Raw genomic sequence first — 20,095 nt, 5'->3', positions numbered from 1 at the left:
CACCAGCTGTATTCTGACCTCCTAACATACTCAGACACATCCATAAAAATGTAATTTAGGGGGTAGAGAGATGCTTCAGTGGTTAAGAGCACAGGCTGCTTCTCCAGAGGATCTGGGTTCAATTCCCAACCCTGGAGTGGTGGCTCATCATTTTCTGTAACTTCAGTTCCAGGGGATCTGACATGTTCTTCTGGCCTCCCTCCTCAGGCACCAGGCACACATGTGCACAGACAACATGCAGGCAAAACACCCATACACATAGAATAATAATTTTAAAATGTTAACATAAATTCTTTTTTTTAAGATTTATTTATTTATTATATGTAAATACACTGTAGCTGTCTTCAGACACTCCAGAAGAGGGAGTCAGATCTTGTTACGGATGGTTGTGAGCCACCATGTGGTTGCTGGGATTTGAACTCTGGACCTTCGGAAGAGCAGTCGGGTGCTCTTACCCACTGAGCCATCTCACCAGCCCCCAACATAAATTCTTAAAACAGATTCTGTTATGGGACCTCCAAGATGGCTCAAAAGGTAGAAGTAACCCTGACACCCTGAGTTCGATCCCTGGATTCTCTTACCTCTTATGTGCTTGAAAGAGAAAACTGACTCTTACGAGTTGTCTTGTGACTTCCCCACTTGTGCTGTATCAAGAATGCTTCCACAGCTCCCGCAAATACACAAAAATGATGCTTTAAAATAAAATAGAGATGAACAAAAAATGTTAAAGATTGTCTCAGGGCTGGAGAGATGGCTCAACTGTCCAGAGCTCCTTTGGCTCTTCTGAAGGACCTGAGTCCAGGTCCCAGAAGCATGTCAAGGAGCTTGGAGCCACCTGTCACTCCAGGTGCAGGGGGATAGGATACTTCTGGTCTTGGGCACCAGCACTCACATACTCACATATGTAGACATAGACACATACAATTTGGGGGTGGTGGTGCACATGAGAACAGGTATCTGTGTAAGCCAGAAAAGAATGTCCGATGTTGTGGAGCTGGAGCTAAAGGTGGTTGGGATCTGATGTGGGGACTAGGGTCTGTACTTGGGTCTCTACTGAGCCATCTCTCCAGCCTCTCATACACAATAATAAAATAATATTTCACAATAATAAATTTTTTAAAGAGACTACTTACTTGGGGCTGGAGTGAGAGGTCAGTTACTAAAGTGCTGGCCTTGCAAGTGAGGATCTGAGCCCAAACGCCTAGACTCCATGTTAAACAAACAAACAACCAGGCATGGTGACTCCCCAGCACTGGGGAGACAGGGACAAGAGCATCCCCAAGGCTCATTGGCCAGCCAGCTACCTAGGTACTTGGCCAGTTCCTGACCAGTGAGAGGCCCTGTCTCAAGTCAGGATAAATCCGGTAGAATGGATCACCAGGTGAAGGAGCTGTCATGCCAACCTCACTCAGCACAGTAGAGGGGGAGCGCCCACTCCCTCAAGTTGTCATCCAACCTCCACATGTGTGCTGTAGCATACATGTGCCCATATGCACACTCGTAAATGCAGACACAAACAAATGGGAATGACAGCCAAAGTTGTCCTCTGGCCTCCATACACACACACACACACACACACACACACACACACACACGTGCACAAATGTGCGCATATGTACCTGCAACACACACATAAGTAAACATTTAAAAGGACCCCATCTTTAAATCAAAAATCTGTCTTTAAAGCATACATTTACCAGGCTGGCGGGACAGCTCAGTAGTTCAGAGCACTAACTGCTCTTCCAGAGGTCCTGCGTTCAAGTCCCAGCAGCCACTTGGTCGCTCACAACCATCTGTCATGGGATCTGATGCCCTCTTCTAGTGGGTCTGAAGAGAGTGACAGTGTACTTGCATACCTAAAATAAAATTTAAAAAACAAACAAACAAACAAACAAAAAACCCCATACATTTGGCTACATTTATCTACATGAAAAAAAAAAAAGAATTCATACAGTTCACATTGAACTTCCCCACTCTGTTCTCTACACCCTCCAAGCATGCAGATGAACAGTAGTGACCATAAAGTGTTCCATAAACACTGGCTTGGATACTTGGGTGCATATCCAAAAGACGCAGAAAGTATCACCTCTGGTGCCCTGTGCCTGGTGAGTTAGTACTTTGTTTGGTCTGCTTCCTTGGTTTCTTGACCCCGAAATGAGATATGGATCAAGGGGTTGCAGTGGCGGAGATTCCCATCCTTCCCATAAAAAACCTCAGCTCTCTCTCTCTCCTGCAGTCTTCATGGGAAGGACAGGGAAGCAGAAAGAACAAGAGAAAAGATGCAGCCATCTGAGATCTAAAAGGAGACAATGAGGTGACGTTTCCCGGCTGCCCTGGCATTCCTAGCATGCTCTGAGTCCATCCCCTCTGCTCCCAAAGCACTTGGATCCCGAAACCGATCTTTGTTACATGGTTCCTACATAAGCAGGGGGTTACGAGCCGAGGCACAGCCGGGTGAAAAGATGAGTCTGCTATGAGGACAGATGCATGGCCCGAGCATGTGTTTCCTTCAGTGCCTGTGAGCTTGCCCTAGGGAGCATGTTGGAGCTGGCATTGCTCAGCTTGGGACTGATTCCTGAAAAAGGGTATACAGCCACTGACATACATTTGTCTACATCTGTCTCTAGCCCTGCTCCCTCAGTAGCCCAGTCCTGTAAAGCCTTCGTAGGAAGCAAATCCAGCTTCTAGCATAGCCTTGCTTGTATTTCATGCTGTGTGAGAAGGCACATACAGGAGAGGAGGAGGCTGTGGGTCCTGTCTACTCACGGCTCCTGAATTGCTCACACTCAACAGTCTGGAAACTGTGTTTGAACTTGTTAAGAACGACTGGACTTCATCTCTCAAACTCAGGTCCTAAGAGAAACCAGAAAAATGTTTTCTCTTCTTCCTCCTGCTGTTTGGGAGTAATAGCCAAAAATATGTCCTGAAGCCTGGTGGTAGTGGCACACGCCTTTGATCTCAGCACTTGGGAATCCAAGGCAGGAAGAATTCTGAGTTCCAAGCTAGCGTGGTCTAAGGAGTGAGTTCCAGAACAGTCAGGGTTACACAGAAAAACACTGTATCAAAAAAGACAACACTTCCCCACAAAAAAAAGTGTGTCATGGAACCTTGCCACATGCCCATCTTCACTGTCACCCCAACACCTTTTCCTGCCACTTTTCTATCTATTAGACCATAGGGAGTATGTTTTAAATCCTCGAATTTTGGCATGCCATTCCTTTAAACTGGATTCTTTGGCAGACTTGAATAATTTTGCTTACTGGAGATAACCATATTATTTCAATCTGTTAAACCCAGTACATAGCAGAACTTGTTGGCTCGTGCCTGTAATCCCACCATTTGGAAATAAGTTTGAGGCCAGCCTAGGCTACATAGTGAGTTCTGGGACAGCCTTGGCTATAGAGTGAGACCCTCTTCTCAAAAATAAAATAAAATAAAATAGAATAAGATAAAATAAAATAGGATCTGGTGACACATGGGAGATGTACTTGGGAGGTGGAAGCAGAGGATCAGGAGTTCAAGGTCATCTTCAGTCACAATAGCAAGCTGGAGGGCAACCTGGGGTATATAAAACTCTGTCTCAAAAAATTAACATAAAAACTAAAAAAATAGCCAGGCACTCGGGGAGGCAGAAGCAGGCAGATCTTTGAGTTCCAGGCCAGCCTAATCTACAGAGTGAGTTCTAGGACCCAGGACCACCAGGGCTACACAGAGAGACCCAGTCTCAACAAACAAACAAAAGAACAATTAAAAAATATATATCAGGCTGGAGAGATGGCCCAGCAGTTAAAAGCACTGGCTACTCTTCCAATTCCTAGCAACCACATGGTGACTCGCAATCATCTGCAACGGGATCCAATCCCTTCCTCTGGCATATCTGAAGACAGCTACAGTGTACTCATATAAATACATCTTTAAATAAATAAAGGTCAGTTTATTTATTACATGGAGGAAATGTTGCTTTCTCATATGTTTTTTTCCTAAACAGAGCCATTCGAGTATTTTAGGAGACATGGGAGTCGTAGGGTTCTGAGCAGGCGTTGGGAAGTCAGACCCTGGGTTGACCTCATCGCCACCTGTTAGGGAATTGGCAGGGAAGTCACTCTAGAGAGGATGCCGCCTGGAAGGGAATAGCTTGTGGGAGAACGTCAGTGCCCGCCCACCGTGGAGGACTTTGGTTATGCTGACAAGTGATTCAAAACATGGGGAGAGGGCTGGCGAGATGCCTCATGGGTAAAGGTGCTCACTACCAAGGCTTTGAGACCCACATGGTAGAAAGAGAACCAGCTCCCACAAGTTATTCCCTGAACTCCATAGGCTGAGGCAAGTCTCTCTCTCTCTCTCTCTCTCTCTCTCTCTCTCTCACACACACACACACACACACACACCACATACCACATACTACACACACACAAACACAAACTAACACTATACACAAGCACACCACACACACACAACACAAAAACAATTTTAAATTAAATGAATAATAAAAATGAGGGGGTGCTAGGGACACTTGCCTAGCATGTGTGAAGACCTGGCTTCAGTCTGGGGGGAGGGGCTCTTTCATCCCAGATCTGGATCACCATGACTGATTTCTGATCCCCTACAGGGTACTTCCTTCTTAGTGGGGAGGAGGGAGAAAGCCTGGTCATTTCTAGTTGCTCTGGTTCAGTTCAATGAGCAGAGTTTACAAGGGCACGCACCTCTCCCTCAGGTACTAAATAGCGTTACGATTTTGCTTTTGTTTTGAGTCAGGATCTTGTTATGTAGCTCAGACTGGCCCCAGATTTATGGCAATCCTCTTGTCTCAGCCTTTCAAGAGCTGGAACCACCATTTGTGTGTGCATGCGTGTGTGTGAGTGTGTGTGTTGAGACTAGGTCTTGGTCCTAGTACTCACTATATAGCCCAGGCTAGCTCCAAATTCATTGTGACACTCTTGCCTCAGCCTCTCCCAGGTGATGAGATTACAGGTGTGTACCACCAGTGCCCACATTTCCATGTGGCTTTAAATGCTTTCCTTCCCACCTGAGATCTTTGAGCCAAACTTATCTTGGATTGCTAACTTTTTTCTCCTTATACCACCTTCTCCAGGGTGTCTCTCTAGCAGGCTGTGCCTAACTTAACCCAGTTTCTCTAAGAAGAACTTAGAGCTGCTTGTCTGCTCAGGTAGGGGAGAGGTGCTTTGAGGGGTGAAAGCCGGAAAGTTGAGAGTCATGTGCTGTGGGAATATTTGAGCAAAGAGTATAAAGTCCATCTACCAATTTGCTCCTAGCTTTCAGGAAACCAAGACTGAGAACAGCAGACTGAAGACCATTCTTACTTTCAGAGTTACCATCTTAGGATCAGTTGGAGAAAACTGAGCACTGATTTTGCTCAAAACATGGCACACAGCAAGTGCTAAGAGCCATTAAGAATGAGGAAACCTCAGTTTACACTAGGATGAAAGTTGAACTCAGAAAACACTCCGGGGCCTAGGGAGACAGCTCAGCAGATAAGTATCTACTCACCTTGCACACATGAGGACCAAAACCCACATTAAAATGGCCCGGAGGGCCTGGGGATATAGTTTAGTCAAAGAGTGTTTTTTTGACAAGTAGAAGACCCTGAATTCAATGCTCAGTGCTGCATAAAACTGAGTATAGTGGTGCATGCCCATAATCCCAGGATTTGGGGTAGGTAAAGAAGGGTCGTCCTGTATGACAAAGCAAGTTGGAGGACAGCCTGAAGAGAGAAAAGGAGAAGGAGGGGACCAGGTGTGATGGCTGTCCTTGTGCATGTATAACATCAGTGTTGGGAAGGTGAAGACAGGTGGATCCCTCAGGCTTGCTGACCACCTGGCCTAGTGTACTTAGCAAGTTCCAGACCAGTGAGAGACCCTGTCTCGACCAGTGAGAGACCCAGTCTCAACAACCTGGCATCTGAGATTGTCCTCTGACCTGTATAGGCGGTGGTGGAGGCAGATTTGCTTTCTCCCCCTCCCCTCCCCCCTCCCCTCCCCTTCCCCTTCCCCTCCCCACTCCCCTCCCTCTCCCCTCTCCCTCCCCCTCCCCCTCCTCTTCTCCTCTCTCCCTCCCCCTCCCCTCCCCTCCCCCTCCCCTCCCCCTCCCCTCCCTCTCCCTTCCCCTCCCCTCTCCCTCTCCCTCCCCCTCTCCCTCTCCCTCCCCCTCTCCCTTCCCCTCCCCTCTCCCTTCCCCTCCCCTCTCCCTCTCCCTCCCCCTCTCCCTTCCCCTCCCCTCCTCTTCTCCTCTCTCTCTCTCTCTCTCTCTCTCTCTCTCTCTCACACACACACACACACACACACTCTCTCTCCAGATCCTTCTGGAAACTGGGCCATTTCAGCAAGGATCCAAAAGTGAGACACCCTTCCTGAGACAGTGTTTCAACGGAAGAACCAGCTGAACTTGTTCTGCCTTTTAAAGAACAGACCCCTCTCCTCCTACAAGGGTCACTGGAAAGAAAAAAAAAAAAGTTTGTTTTGTTTTGTTTTGCTTTGCTTCATTTTTGTATTGTTTGAGACAAGATCTCCTGGAGCCCATGGTGGCCTTAAACTCAGTTTTGTGTCTGAGAGCGGTCTTAAACTTCTGCTGTTTCTGACCCAGTCTCCTGAATGCTAGAATGACAGGTGATCAACTATGCCAGGAATCCAATCCAAGGGTTTGTGTATACTAGGCAAGCACTCTGTCAGCTGAACTATAGCCCCACCCCTAGCCTCTCTTTTGAAAGGAAGCAATACAAGATAATGAAGAGAGTGCTCTTTAGGGACAGGAGAGATAGCTCAGTGGCTAGGAGTATGCACCGCTCTTGCAAAGGACCCCATACCTGCGTTGGATGGTTCATACTTGTTTGTAATTCTAACTCTAGGGGTGTCTTAGGCTTTCTTTTTTTTTTTTTTAAGATTTATTTTATTAATATATGTAAGTACACTGTAGCTGTCTTCAGACACTCCAGGAGAGGGCGTCAGATCTTGTTGTGGATGGTTGTGAGCCACCATGTGGTTGCTGGGATTTGAACTCTGGACCTTCGGAGGAGCAGTCGGGTGCTCTTACCCACTGAGCCATCTCACCAGCCCAAGTGTCTTAGGCTTTCTATTGCTGCAATCAAACACCATGACCAAAAAGCAAGTTGGGGAAGAAAGGGTTTATTCGGCTTACACTTCTACATCATAATCCATCACTGAAGAAAGTCAAGACAAAGTCGGACATGATGGCCTACACCTTTAATCCCAACACTTGGGAGGCAGAGGCAGGCAGATTTCTGAGTTCGAAGCCAGCCTGGTCTACAAAGTGAGTTCCAGGATAGCCAGGGCTATACAGAGAAACCCTGTCTCCAAAAAAAAAAACAAAAACAAAAAATCTAAAGTCAGGACAGGGTAGGATTCTGGAAGCAGGAGCTGATGCAGAGGCTATCCTGGGGTGCTGCTTACTGGCTTGCTTCCCCTGGCTTGCTCACTCTGCTTTCTTATAGAACCCAGGACCACCAGCCCAAAGATAGCACCACCCACAATGCCCCCACCTCCAGCCCCCATTCACTGAGAAAATGCCTTACAGCTGGATCTCATGGAGGCATTTCCTCAACTGAGGCTCCTTTCTTTATGATGACTCTAGCTTGTGTCCAATTGACACACAAAACCAGACAGGACAAGGGGAATCCTATGCTTCTGGTCTCCAAGGGCACACACACACACACACACACACACACACACACACACACACACACACGAGCGCATACACAAACTTTAAAAATGATAAAAAAAATGATCTTAGAAGAAAGAGTGTGCCTCAGAGACAAAGGAGAGTCATGTTCTAATTCTCAATTCATTCTCAAGTTAAGCCTTGAGAGAGCAGCTTAACTGTTTAACCCTCAGTTTTTCCAAACAGAAAATGGGAAAATCTTCTCTCTTCTGTATGGGGAAGGGGAACATTTGAGGGAAGTCATGCATGACACTTTGAGCTTTGTAGCTGTTTTTGAAAAAACATCCCAAAGGCCCTTTGTGGAGCTGCTGATTTCTGAGTTCAGACTGACCTCCTAGTCTCGGGATCTCTGACCACTTCTGGATTGTGGGCTAGTTCCAAAGGGTGTTCTGAGCATGTGCTCTTTGGTTCCTCTAACCATTGCCCCCGGGGGAAACTTTAAGCAATCACTTATAATTGTGGCTTGTTGGAACTGGAAATGTACTTACCACCATAGAGCTGTGGCTTGTTCTAGCCCCGGTTCCAAAGCTAAGTCCATCCCGGGACATAGAGACAAGAACTGTCCCCACACACCCAGGATTCCTAGGGCTAAGGAAAGGGAGAATTGCTTTGCAGACGGACACAAGCCTGCATTTCAGACTTTCTCCGGAGCCTTGCTCCACATAAGACTTGGGCAGGAAAACAGACATTTCTCCCCTGTGAGCCCATCTATGCTCCCTTAAGATAGCTTCACCAACAAAGCAAACTTCCCTCTCTGCCTTCCGGAGAGTCTTCAAAGAGCCCGGGGCTCCTGAAGGCCTCTTGAGTCGTTTTCCTACTGCACTCTGGTTTCTGCTGATCTGTCCCTGGGGCATTCATACCGATTAGGAGAGTGGCAAAAACAATCTAGGATGTATATAAATTTCTGACATCTAGACTTGTTAAAAAGATGTATTTGTTTCATTTTCTGTGTATGAGTACTTACCTGCAAGTAAGCACAACATTGTGTGCAGCACCTCTGGAGCCCCAAGGACGACATCCAGTTTTTCTTTTGACATTTTATTTTGACTTTATGTGTAAGCGTATTGAATGTATATCTGTACATCATGTGTGTGCAGTGCCTACAGAGGTTGATCCCTGACTAGTTGTGAGCCGCTATGCAGGCACTGGGAATTGAACCCAGGTCCTCTGGAAGAGAACATCCAATGTTCTTCACCACAGAGATATCCCTCCATCCCCAAGATCTTCTTGTTCTGTTTTGTTTTTAAACACAGGGTCTTACTACTATGTAACCTTGGCTGGCCTAGAACTAGCTTTCATAGGTCAGGCTGTCCTTGAACTCACAAGCGATCCATTTGCTTCTGTCTCTCAAGTGCAGGGCTCACAGACTATGATGTTTAGCCCTAAATAGATATTTTTTCTTGTCCTAATCCCAAGGACACCTAAAGAGATAATTTATTGCAATAAACGATCACTTTAATTGTTTAGTACTCTTCAGATAAATAGATTAATATGCATTTTAAAATTCTCTCTTGCCAGGCACAGCTGCCAAACACTTTTAATCCCTGCATTCGAGAGACAGAGGCAGACAGATACCTGTGGGTTTGAGATCAGCCTGGTCTACAGAGCATGTTCTATAACAGCCAGGGCTACACAGAGAAACCCTGTCTTAAAACAAACAAACAAACAAACAAACAAAAACAAAAACCCCTCAGTGCTTTTAATGAATTGGTTTTTTTGTGTGTTTGTTTGTTTTGTTTTGTTTTGTTTTGTTTTGTTTTGTTTTGTTTGGAAGCAGGATTTCATGTATCCCAGGCTGACCTCAAACTCACTATATAGCTGAGGCTGGTCTTGAACTCTGAACCTCCTGCTTCCAGTTCCTAACTGCTGACAGGTGTGTGCACTTTTTCCCCTTGTCTTTAAAACAAACATAATGAGACCGGAGAGATAGTTCAGAGTTAAGAGCAATTACTGCGTTTGCAGAGGACCCTGGTTCAGTTCCCAACATCCACATGACTCACAAACATCCGTACATCTGTAACTCCAACTTCAGGTAATCTGGTGCCCTTTTCCAGCCTCCTTAGACACTGAGCTCATGTGATGCACATAAATACACAAAGGTATAATACTCATATACCTAAAATTTTATATGTTTGTCGGGGTCACTACCACCACCCAGCTAATTTAAACATATTTTTAAAATTAAAAGCAAAATAAAATAAATTGACCTGAGGGTTGGGGAAAGTCATTTGAAAGTCTATACATGGGAGCTAGGCATGTTGATTCAGGACTTTAATCCCTGCACTCAGGAGACAGAGACTGAGTTTGAGGCTAACTGGAAGGAAGCCTGGTCTACTAGAAAGTACTAGGACAGACGGCGCTAAAACAAAAATAAGGCAAGTTTAGGCATGGTGATGTAGTATCGGTACAGCATTTGCCTAGAGTGTTCAGTACACACATAAAAAGTTTATTATATGATCAGTAGAGACGCCATCACTGAACCCTGACAGGGGCTTCTCTCCTATTCCATTTTCCACTCTCCTGTCACCCCACCTTCGGCTACATGCACCCCAAAAGAAGAGGATACTTGTAAGAACAGAATATGGCTTTTTTTCCCCCCTTCCAAAATCTCACTTCATAGCCCTGGTTAACCTGGGACCCAAGATCCTCCAGCCTCCGCCTCTGAGTGCTGGAATGCGCTAGGCAAGCAGCAGCATCCAAGGCCAGCTGAAGCCTGCATCTCTATGAGGCTGTTTCCTTGCCTCCCTTGGGGGGCGGGAGGTATAACCCATCTGCTATCAGTTCTCCTGAAGAGCAAGGACACTGCCTCAGAATCCAGAGCCACTCTGCAGCAAAGCAGCATGTCTACCTCAGAAGCTTAAGCATCCTAAAGAATGTGGGTTGACCACGCTTGTGAGGGAAAGAGGGGCACTCATAGCAGTGAGGTCCAGGCCAGCCAGGGTTGTGTGTCTCGATAGATAGATAGATAGATAGATAGATAGTAGGTTGAAGGAAATTTTTGCATTTATAAGTCTATAAACGTTGTCTGTTTCCTGGAACAAAAAAAAAATTGTTTTTTTTGGTTCTGATCCTTCAGATTTCTTGTTTACTCCAGAATGTAGAAGAAAAACTCATCCCTCCCCAGCTATGGCTCCTAACAGCAGGCCTTTTCTCTTTCAACAGGATCTTCTTAAGATGGACATAGAAGACTGCAATGGCCGTTCCTATATGTCTGGTATGCCTTCTGTATGTTCCATTCAGATGGACATGGGAGCGGACACTTGGGTGAAGGCAAAAGCCTCTGACCCTGGCACACACTTCTTCTTTTTTTTTTTTTTTTTTTTTTTGTTTTTTTTTTTCTTTCTTTCTTTTTTTTTTTTTTAAAGAACTATTTTATGTTATGTATGTGAGTACACTGTAGCTGTCTTCAGACACACCAGAAGAGGGCATCAGATTCCATTACAGGTGGTTGTGAGCCACCATGTGGTTGCTGGGATTTGAACTCAGGACCTGTTCAAGAGCAGTCGGTGCTCTTAACCGCTGAGCCATCTCTCCAGCCCCACACTTCTTCTTAACTAAATGTCAGTCCCAGCTGCCACTCAGTTTTTTGTTTCGGTTTGTTTTGGTTGTTTTGTTTTGTTTTTGTTTTTTGGGACAGGGTTTCTCTGTATAGCCTATCCTAGAACCCATTCTGTAGACTAGGTCGGCCTCACAGAGATGCACCTGCCTCTGCCTCCCATGGTTTTATATCTCTAACAGTGGTTCTTTTCTAGGCTGCAGAGAGGGAGGGGGATAGAGGTGGATAAAATAGATGATCTGAATCAAGTAGATAGTAGGAGAATGTGCTTCTTTTTCATCTGTTCTGAGGCCACCAGCCAAACATAGAGTTGTGTCCCATCCAAACAGAATGCACCATCTTCACAAACTTTCTTTTCTTTTTCTTTTTCCTTTTTAAAAAAGATTTATTTATTCTGTGAGTACACTGTAGCTGTCTTCAGACACACCAGAAGAGGGCATCAGATCTCATTACAGATGGTTGTGAGTCACCATGTGGTTGCTGGGAATCAAACTCAGAACCTCTGGAAGAACAGTTGGCGCTCTTAAGCACTGAGCCATCTCACCAGTCCCTTCGAAACTTTCAAATGGGGAGAAATAGTAAATAGAACAGCAGGGACTGTCACAGACTGGAGAATACCCCCCCATCCCCCACTGCTACTCAGTGTCCACTTCATTATATGATCAAAGCTGATCTGGAACTCACTATGTGACCACAGGCTGGCCTCAGACTTGTGGTAATTCTTCCTGCCTACCTTATGAAATGCTGCATTTCAGATATAAGCTACCATGTTACCACCCCTACCGTGTCCAGCAGAAATCAAATTTTATTTTCTTTATTTAGAGACAGAGGTTTTGTCATGTGGCCCGGGGAGGGAGGGTAAGGGGACTGGAAATCTCTGTATAGACCAGGCTAGCCTTGAACTCATGGAGATCCATCTGCCTCTGCCTCCTGAGTTCAGAGGCTAAAGATACATATACATACATACATATACCAGTCAAGCCAGACGTTAACATGCTACCCCATTACTTGGAAAGCCGAGGAAGGAGGATTAGCATGAATTTGAAGCCAGACAAGACAATGGAATCAGACCCCTAATCAAGGAAATAAAACCAATCTGGGATTGATAGCTCATATTTTTAATACCAGCCCTTAGGAGGCAGAGGCAGGCAGATTTCTGTGAGTTTGAAGCAAATTTGGTTTACACAATGAGTTCCAGGCCACATACATACATACATACATACATACATACCTGTTACAAATTTTATTTATGTCTGTAACTCAAGTTCCAAGGGATCCAACACCCTCACACAAATATGCATGCAGGCAAAACAAAACAAAACCAATGTGCATAAAATAAGAATAAATACATTTTAAAAATAAAAAGAAATAAACAATTCCCAAAGTAAGTAAAAGAATCACTCAATATTTTTAAAAGTGCCCATGTGGCAAGTCAGGTCTGTGTGTCCTCATCACTTGGGGGTTCGGGGGGAGGGAGGCAAGGCAGATGGATCTCTGTAGGCTCAAGAACTGCCTGGTCTATATAGTAAGTTTCAAGACAGCTTGGGTTAAATAGAGAGATCAAGACAGCTTGAGTTAAATAGAGAGATCTTGTCTCAAACAAAAATAATAATTGATGCTGTCTGAATTCAGCCAGGAGGCCACTGGTTTGTATCCTTTAAAGACAGGGACGGAGAACCCAGTTCTCATTCTCCTGGACCTATTCCACAAGATATCATGTTATAGGCTGCTCACACCTGCCAAATATCTTTACAGAGGAAGAAGAATAGATTATTACCTATTTATTGCAAGAATGCATTGTAGAAGTATCAGAACAATCAAGTTTAATAAGTTAAAAAGAAATAAGGAGGGACTGGGGTACGGCTCTGTAAGCTACTTGCCTGACATGTACCAGGCCCTGCTTGACCTCAGCACTCCATAAACCAAGCACCCTGCCATTCCAGGGTATGAAGTCAGGAGCTTCATCAGGCCAATTTTCTGAGTAAAGAAAGAGCCTAAGACAGAGTTAGTATTTGTTTGTTTGTTTTTCCTTTGAGATTGGAGACTTTTATAGCCTGGTCTGCCCTGCACTTGCTATATAGCCAAAGCTGGACATGAACTCTCGGTGTCCCTCCCTCCACTCCCAAAGTGCTGAGATTATAAATGTGTACTGTCCAGGCTGGCTTGAAAGTTAGTCTTTAAGATAAAAACAAACAAACAAACAAACAAACAAACCAAAACCCTATTAGAATGTCAGGGCCAAAGAAACAGGTATGATATCATAAATCTTTAATACTAGTCTGTGGGAGGCTAAGGCGAGATTGTGAGTTCTAAGCCATCCTGAATTATATGGTGGCACAAACTCAAGTTAAAAGAACTCAGCAGGTAAGAGCACTGACTGCTCTTCCAAAGGTCCTGAGTTCAAATCCCAGCAACCACATGGTGGCTCACAACCATCCGTAATGAGATCTGACACCCTCTTCTGGTGCATCTGAAGACAGCTACAGTGTACTTAGGTATAATAAATAATTTTTTTTAAAAAATTAAAAAGTAGAAATGTTGAGTCTTGCAAGGTGGTGCAGAAGCAAGCAGATCTCTATGTATTGTTCAAGGCCAGCCTGATCTACATAAGCAGTTCTAGGCCAGCCTGATCTACATAGGTAGTTCTAGGCCAGCCAAGGATATATCACAAGACCTTGTCTCAAAACAACAACAAAGTACAGTAAAGATTATGATGGCTGTAATCTCAACAGCAAGGAGGTAGAAGCAGGAAGATTATGAATTCAAGGCTGGTTGACACAGAATGTGAAGAGTCTGTCTCAGTAGAGCAAGCCAGAGTGCCATTGTGAAAATGGACTATGAGTTATTTTGTTTACTCTAAAGTGGAGCCAACAAAGGAATTATTGACATGTACAGATGGAGAGGGTAAAATCAGTCAGACACACGTGAGAATCACCCTCATCCTCTGGTAACTCACAGAAAGATACCGACACTGAAGGAACTGGCTCAGGTACAGGTGTGTCGTGTCTGCCACAGAGTGACACAGTTCATACTGGACAGAATGACATAGTTCAGGTGGGCTGTTTTAACTGAAAGAGGCCCTTCTGAGGAACCAGCCAACTCTCCCACCTCCAGTTCAGTCAGGTTTATTCACTGTTGAGCAACAAGAACACCAAGGACCCAGTTGTTAGTGCTGGGTGGTTACTGTCAGATGGATAGAATCCAATCCCTGCCCTAAGGAAGGCAAGCGAGAAGCCATGAAGGCGGCTAGGGAGATGTGCCGTGGGCTCTTCTCAGTCGTGTCTCGGGAGTATGTTGGACGCGAGCAGGCAATATCTGAGGCTTCACTGTGCTATGAAACCAAGCTTAAGCAGGCCTGGCCTGATGCGAAGTGGACCCAGCACAGTCTCCGAATAAGAAACTCAAACCACTCCTGTGTATTTTGAGAACTCCAGATGTCAGCAGCTACCTTCAAAAAGACAAAGTCAGGGCAGCACTGACATTAGGTCTAAAGAATGCCCCCTTCAGGGCCAGACATGGCCAAGAGGGTATATAATAGGGCATGTAAGAACCCATTTTTGACCTCCATCCCTCTCCTGGGCTGATCCGAAAGCAGAGAGTTGTCCCCAGTGTCTGGTTTTTTACTGGCCCTTTCTCAGGTCACCGCCTCCCCCACTGGCCACCTGATAAAGAGAGGAGGCCTCTCGTTCTACTAAGGGATGTTACCATCTCATAGAACCTGATTCTGAAAGCACACGCCCCCCAACTTCCTTTCTAAAAGTACAGATAATTCCCATGGGAAGAAATGGGGGAAACGAGAGTCCACTAATTTACAGCACAGATTTCCACCCTACCCACCACAGACACTGAAAACAGAAACTGAGTTGCTCAAATCAAATGGAGCAGAGCTTATCCTGGTGCCCTGAAACATTTAAGAGAACCTGAGGAGAGAGAGGTGCAAGGATTGGCAGCCCAAAGTTTCATGGCCCCTCCCATCCCAAATTCTTGGAATCAGAAAATGCAGTCTTCCAAAGTAGGTCAGCTCAGCAGTGAACAGTTCCTCTGGAAGGAAAGCGAGCAAGAGCCTTCTCCTGATAGAGGACAGGATTCATCCAGGACTCCTGAAGCCAGAGCCCCAGAGGCACGGGAGAGAGGGAAGACAGGGAGACCCAACCAGGGATTAGAAAAAGCTCAGGGTCCCAGATCTCCACTAGTCAGTGATGGGAAGGGGGATTGTCAGAAGGAGAGGCAGATGGAAAGGAGCCTGAGTTTGCTAGGGGAGGAGCCTTCTGCCACTTCTAGATCCTGGAGGCTGCCCCTGTGTCCCGGGCCCCATGACCTGTGGGGCCTTGGCTTCCCTAGCTGGCAGAGGATTGGGCCTTCCCTGGGACACCCCCTTCCTCCTCCCCACAAGCCTGCGGCTCTCCTCTCTCTCTCTCTCTCTCTCTCTCTCTCTCTCTCTCTCTCTCACACACACACACACACACACACACACACCACACACACATACACTTGCCCCCCTCTCAAGCATTTGTTTTGTAGCTCCTCTTTGTCTGTTGGGCAGGAGGGCAAACACATCTGCCTACCCTCCCTCTGCACCCCCACTCCCTGTGCACCCCCATTCCCACCTCTCCACTGTCTTGGAAAAGGGATGCTGTAGCCTAGCGCGCGCGCGCGCACACACACACACACACACACACACACACACACTGGTACGTTTTCTCCTGCCCCCTCCCCAAGCGCATCCACGCCTCCCTCCCTCCCTCTCTCTCTCTCTCTCTCTCTCTCTCTCTCTCTCTCTCTCTCTCTCTCTCCTGTCTCTCTCTCCCTCTCTCTCCCTCTCTCTCCCTCTCTCTCCCTCTCTCTCCCTCTCTCTCTCTCTCTCTCTCTCTCTCACACACACACACACACACACACACACACACACACACACACATACACACGAGGCTCTCAGCACATACACCCTGGGCTGAGCGGTTCTGCCGGCTGCAGCCGTGGGCCCCTGCTCACCGTGCGGCTGCCACTGCCTGCGAAATGACGGCGGTTCCCCTCACTTCCAGGAATCCACGCTTCCTGGAAGGTGAGTGGCTGGGCTCACCCCTGCCTGCCACCGAGACGCAGACATGCACACACCACCCGCACTCCCTCGCCGTTTCCAAGGCGGCGGCCGCGTTCGCACCCCAGGGTCTCACCGGCAAGGGAAGGATAATGTAAGTTCAGGCAGAAGGCGGCTAGCGGAGGGGGGGTAGGGGGGTGATGGGGCTAGGGAACCAATTCAGTAACAACTCCCAAGCCTGAGGAGAGGGAGAGGACGGGGGCTGTGTGTATAGCGGGGGGGGGGAGGGGGCGTTCCTCCTTACACTTGGGGAGGATGGGAAAGGGTGCTTGGTGTTGCTAAGCGAAGACCGTGACTTGGACAGTGGGAGCTTGTGGTGACATCTTGATTAGGCCTTGGGGACAGAGGTAGAGCAGCCAGGGGTGGAATACCGAAACAGGCCTGGGTGGGAATGGAGAGTAGAAAGACCTGAGATGGGAAGAAGAGCTTTGACGGCAGATGCTTCAGCCTGGAACCGACATGTGAGGGGCCTCAGCCTCCTGCCCACAATAGAGAAGAGCCGGGGGTGGCAGTCTTTCTTTGCTCGTGCACTGACTGGTCCCTGATAGCAGGCTAGCATCCTGCCACCTGGAGCCCATGGTCAAGAAGAGAAAGCTGGAGAAAGATATCCCTTTCAGAGAAGTGCAGCGGCTTGCAGAGCTCCAGGCTATTCCCCAGAGGCAACCACTCAAGGGATCCAGGAGAGGGCCGGTCTCTTTCGGTGTGTGAGACCGCTCAGCTTAGTGGGACTGCTCCCCATCCCTTCCCCGCCTTTCTGCCCTTTCTCCACCTCCTAGTTGCTTTGCTGTGGACCTCACGATTTAGCTTTGCTCCCAGAAGGTTCAGCCAATCTACGATGGCTTTGACCAAGAAAATGTCTCTGATACCTGAGAGCAGCCTTAATTCTTGGCTTTGACAGTCTGAGATTTCTTGGAAGTCCCAGGCATTTGAAATTCCCTCACTGGGGTTTCCGAGGCTGAGAGGGGAAACGAATGAGTTTCCCAAATCTGACTTTGTCCCCGTCAGCCTCAGGCTAGAAGTCTAAGTCTCTGGAGCCTCACAAAGACCCTCTGGCCTTTGACAGAGATTCCTTCTTAGATTTTAGTGCCATGAAAGTAGACTTGAGTGTGTTTTCCCTCTTGCCTTTATCCTAGGGATGACAGCAGCATCAAAGAGCCTCTGGAGTTACTGGTGCGCCTTGAGGCACCTGCCTTTCTCTCCTGTTTCCAGCCCTTCATTGGGAGAGCCACAAAGAATGCTTTTCCCTCAGTGTCCCTGAGCTTCCCTTTAAGAATATTGTCTCCCAGAAAGCTAGCTCCTAGTCGTAGAGACAGCCTCAGCTCCAGGAGACTGGGCCAGATATGGATTTCCAAGAAATTCACTCATTTTAGAATCAGCAGGTCCCTTCTTACTAATACTGGGTGCTTTGTAGTAGGTCAGCACTAACCTTTGAAAAGAACAAGAAACTGGGTGTGGTACATGCACGCAATCCCAGTACTCCAAAGGCTGAGGCAGGAGGATTTTGAGTTTACTTAACCTTTTTTGACCTATCTAGCCTCAGTAAACTCAGTTGAAAGGGCACGTGTTAAAACCGGACCTGAATCTACAAGTCTTAATGGTCCTGAGCCGCTCACATCATGGTTTGTGTCTGGTGCTGTCTTAAGGCAACTTCTTAAGAAAACCGTTGCTCGCCTAAGGAGCCTCAGCAGGGGAAAATCAGATTCAAGCCATAAGGCTTTTTCTATAGCCGGAGAACAGGGTTCCTCGGGCTTCCGAGGGATAGAGTGGGGAACGGGACTTTAGGAGAGGTTGCGATGGGAAATGGTCCCCAAGTCCTGAGTGGTTGTTTTCTTCCCACTGACCAAAGCTGGAGAGGGAGCTCTCAGGAGGGTGTGCTCCGGATTTCTTGCCTCAGGCCCAGGACTCCAACCATTTTATAATGGAATCTTTATTTTGTGAAAGTAAGTATGTGCATAGCTGGGAAAGTGGGTAAAATACTAACCTAGGCGAACTTTAGGGATGAATTTTAGGGTCTCTCTCTCTCTTTCTCTCTCTCTCTTCCATGTTTAGGCCTTTGCGCATATACCCATGCATGTTCATGTTAGCAGATAATATAGACGGCTGTGATGTTTATCCCAGTAGGTATGTTCTCTTTATGTGTATCTATATGTGTGATCTGTGTCTGTGTGTTTATCTACATGTGTTTTGATTTCATTCATTTATATGTACAGGAGGCTGTGGGGAGGGGGGATTTTTGAAGGCACTCATGTTTTCAAGTATGTTATTGGATCTAAAAAAAAATTTTAAAAAGCATTTTTACAAAGCATGTTATCAACAAGTTGAAATTGACAAGCTTAAGATAACTGACATTTAGCTCTTGAGAGAAGTTTGGCTGAATTTAGAAAGCCTAATGAGCCCCCACTGAAGCAGTGACTCCTGACTGGCCAAGCAGTAGCCAAGGACTTGGTATTCAACATGTTTGTGATCCTGCCCCCACCTCAGCCACTACCAGCTTAGACAAGTAATATAACATCTTTTGTGCCCCCTAATCCAAAAAAAAAAAGGAAATAATTTTTCAGCACCTATTTTATACGGTGATTGGTGATTGTGAAGCTTAAAGGAGCATACAGACTAACACCTGATACAAGTATCCAGTCAGTAATTAGTAGCCAGCTGCTATCCTTATTGCTACTAATATTACCAATAGATTGGGGCAGTTCCAGATCCCTCTCCTACAGATTCCAAAGCTGCTCCTGGGAGCTCTCGGGAGAGCAGTAGGTAAAAATGTCCCTTACCACCTCCTCAGATCCCTGTTCTCTGTTCTACCCTGGCCCGCCCAGTAGTGGGTGATGCTCTTCCCGTCAGGCACAGATAAAGGTAGGGTAGGCCAGACTCGGCTGCTGAGCTCACGGAAGTGAGAGTCAGCAAGGGGCACCCGGCTGCTGTGGCACAAGGTAGGGTGCTCAACATTCAAGCCTACCTCACACCTGGCTATAGAACAAATGTTTGTGATGTTTAACTGAAGTTTTTCTTAAACATTAGGTAGTGGACTATAGATGGCTTCAGCCCAAGCTTTACCTGCCATCCGTTCTCTCCTCCAAGGTAGCGGGGACTCATCTCTGGAGAAGGAGTTCCTTGGGGCCCCAGTGGGGCCCTCGGTGAGCACCCCAAACAGCCAACACTCTTCACCCAGCCGCTCGCTCAGTGGTAAGTGCGACCCTCTACCCACTCCTGGCAACAGGCAGCCCTGTCTCTTGTCTTTTATTTGGCCTTCGGTTTGCCTTCCCCTGGCCACCATTTCCGCATCATTTCCTTCTGGTTCCTGCTCATAGACTATCAGGGTGGGGAAGGAATCCAGAACCTAGAGTTCTAGCTTGTGGAAAGAGTGAATGGCTAACACCAGCCTGAGGTAAAGTTAGAAAGTGTATGGGAGACATTAAGGTAAAGGTTCCAGCAGGGTATGTTGACACACTCCTTTAGTCCCAGCACTCGGGGAGGCAGAAGTTTGATTCCAGCCTGGTCTACAGAGTTCCAGAACAGCCAGGGCTACACAGAGAAACCCCGTTTCGAGGGGCGGAGGGGGCAGGGAGCGGGAGGAATAAAGGTTCCAGAAGACAGAAATGGTCATTAGGGTAGAGAGAGAGACAGAAAACGCACAGTAGCAGTAGCGGGACTTCACCACTTCCACCTCACTACTCGATACTGGTACCAGACAGGGTCCCCCCCCCCTCCCAATGCCCCTCCCCAGCTGGCTCTAGATCTGTGACATTCTC

General features: G+C 46.9%; 1 protein-coding gene and 2 long non-coding RNA genes across 18 annotated transcripts in view; 1 reads left to right on the top strand and 2 right to left on the bottom strand.

Moving 5' to 3' along the window:
• The window catches only part of Ikzf4 (IKAROS family zinc finger 4), a 38,833-nt gene that overhangs the window by 7,514 nt on the left and 11,224 nt on the right, over window positions 1-20,095 (top strand). Inside the window, exons 2-5 of one of the 16 annotated variants that reach the window (XM_017313933.2) lie at window positions 2,237-2,314; window positions 10,855-10,906; window positions 18,190-18,283; window positions 19,425-19,529. In XM_017313933.2, the coding sequence (XP_017169422.1) occupies window positions 10,886-10,906; window positions 18,190-18,283; window positions 19,425-19,529 (220 nt within the window). In that variant the 5' untranslated portion in view covers window positions 2,237-2,314; window positions 10,855-10,885. Of the gene's footprint in view, window positions 1-2,236; window positions 2,315-10,854; window positions 10,907-16,020; window positions 16,438-17,476; window positions 19,530-20,095 lie in introns of those variants that run through there. The other 15 variants (NM_001358536.1, XM_011243441.3, XM_030245077.1 and 12 more) reach the window with 15 other exon arrangements.
• On the bottom strand, window positions 396-1,797 carry Gm51824. The gene is made up of 3 exons (XR_003949055.1): window positions 1,698-1,797; window positions 582-692; window positions 396-427 (listed from the first exon to the last, which is right to left on the bottom strand). It is a non-coding gene; the product is annotated as a predicted gene, 51824 (long non-coding RNA).
• On the bottom strand, window positions 12,347-16,274 carry Gm26876 (predicted gene, 26876). The gene is made up of 2 exons (NR_152728.1): window positions 16,238-16,274; window positions 12,347-14,696 (listed from the first exon to the last, which is right to left on the bottom strand). It is a non-coding gene; the product is annotated as a predicted gene, 26876 (long non-coding RNA).

The sequence above is a fragment of the Mus musculus genome, chromosome 10, assembly GCF_000001635.26.
Source record: "Mus musculus strain C57BL/6J chromosome 10, GRCm38.p6 C57BL/6J".
Classification (NCBI taxonomy): domain Eukaryota; kingdom Metazoa; phylum Chordata; class Mammalia; order Rodentia; family Muridae; genus Mus; species Mus musculus.
The sequence above is the reverse complement of the archived record's forward strand: the minus strand, read 5'-3'. Positions and strand labels throughout refer to the sequence as shown.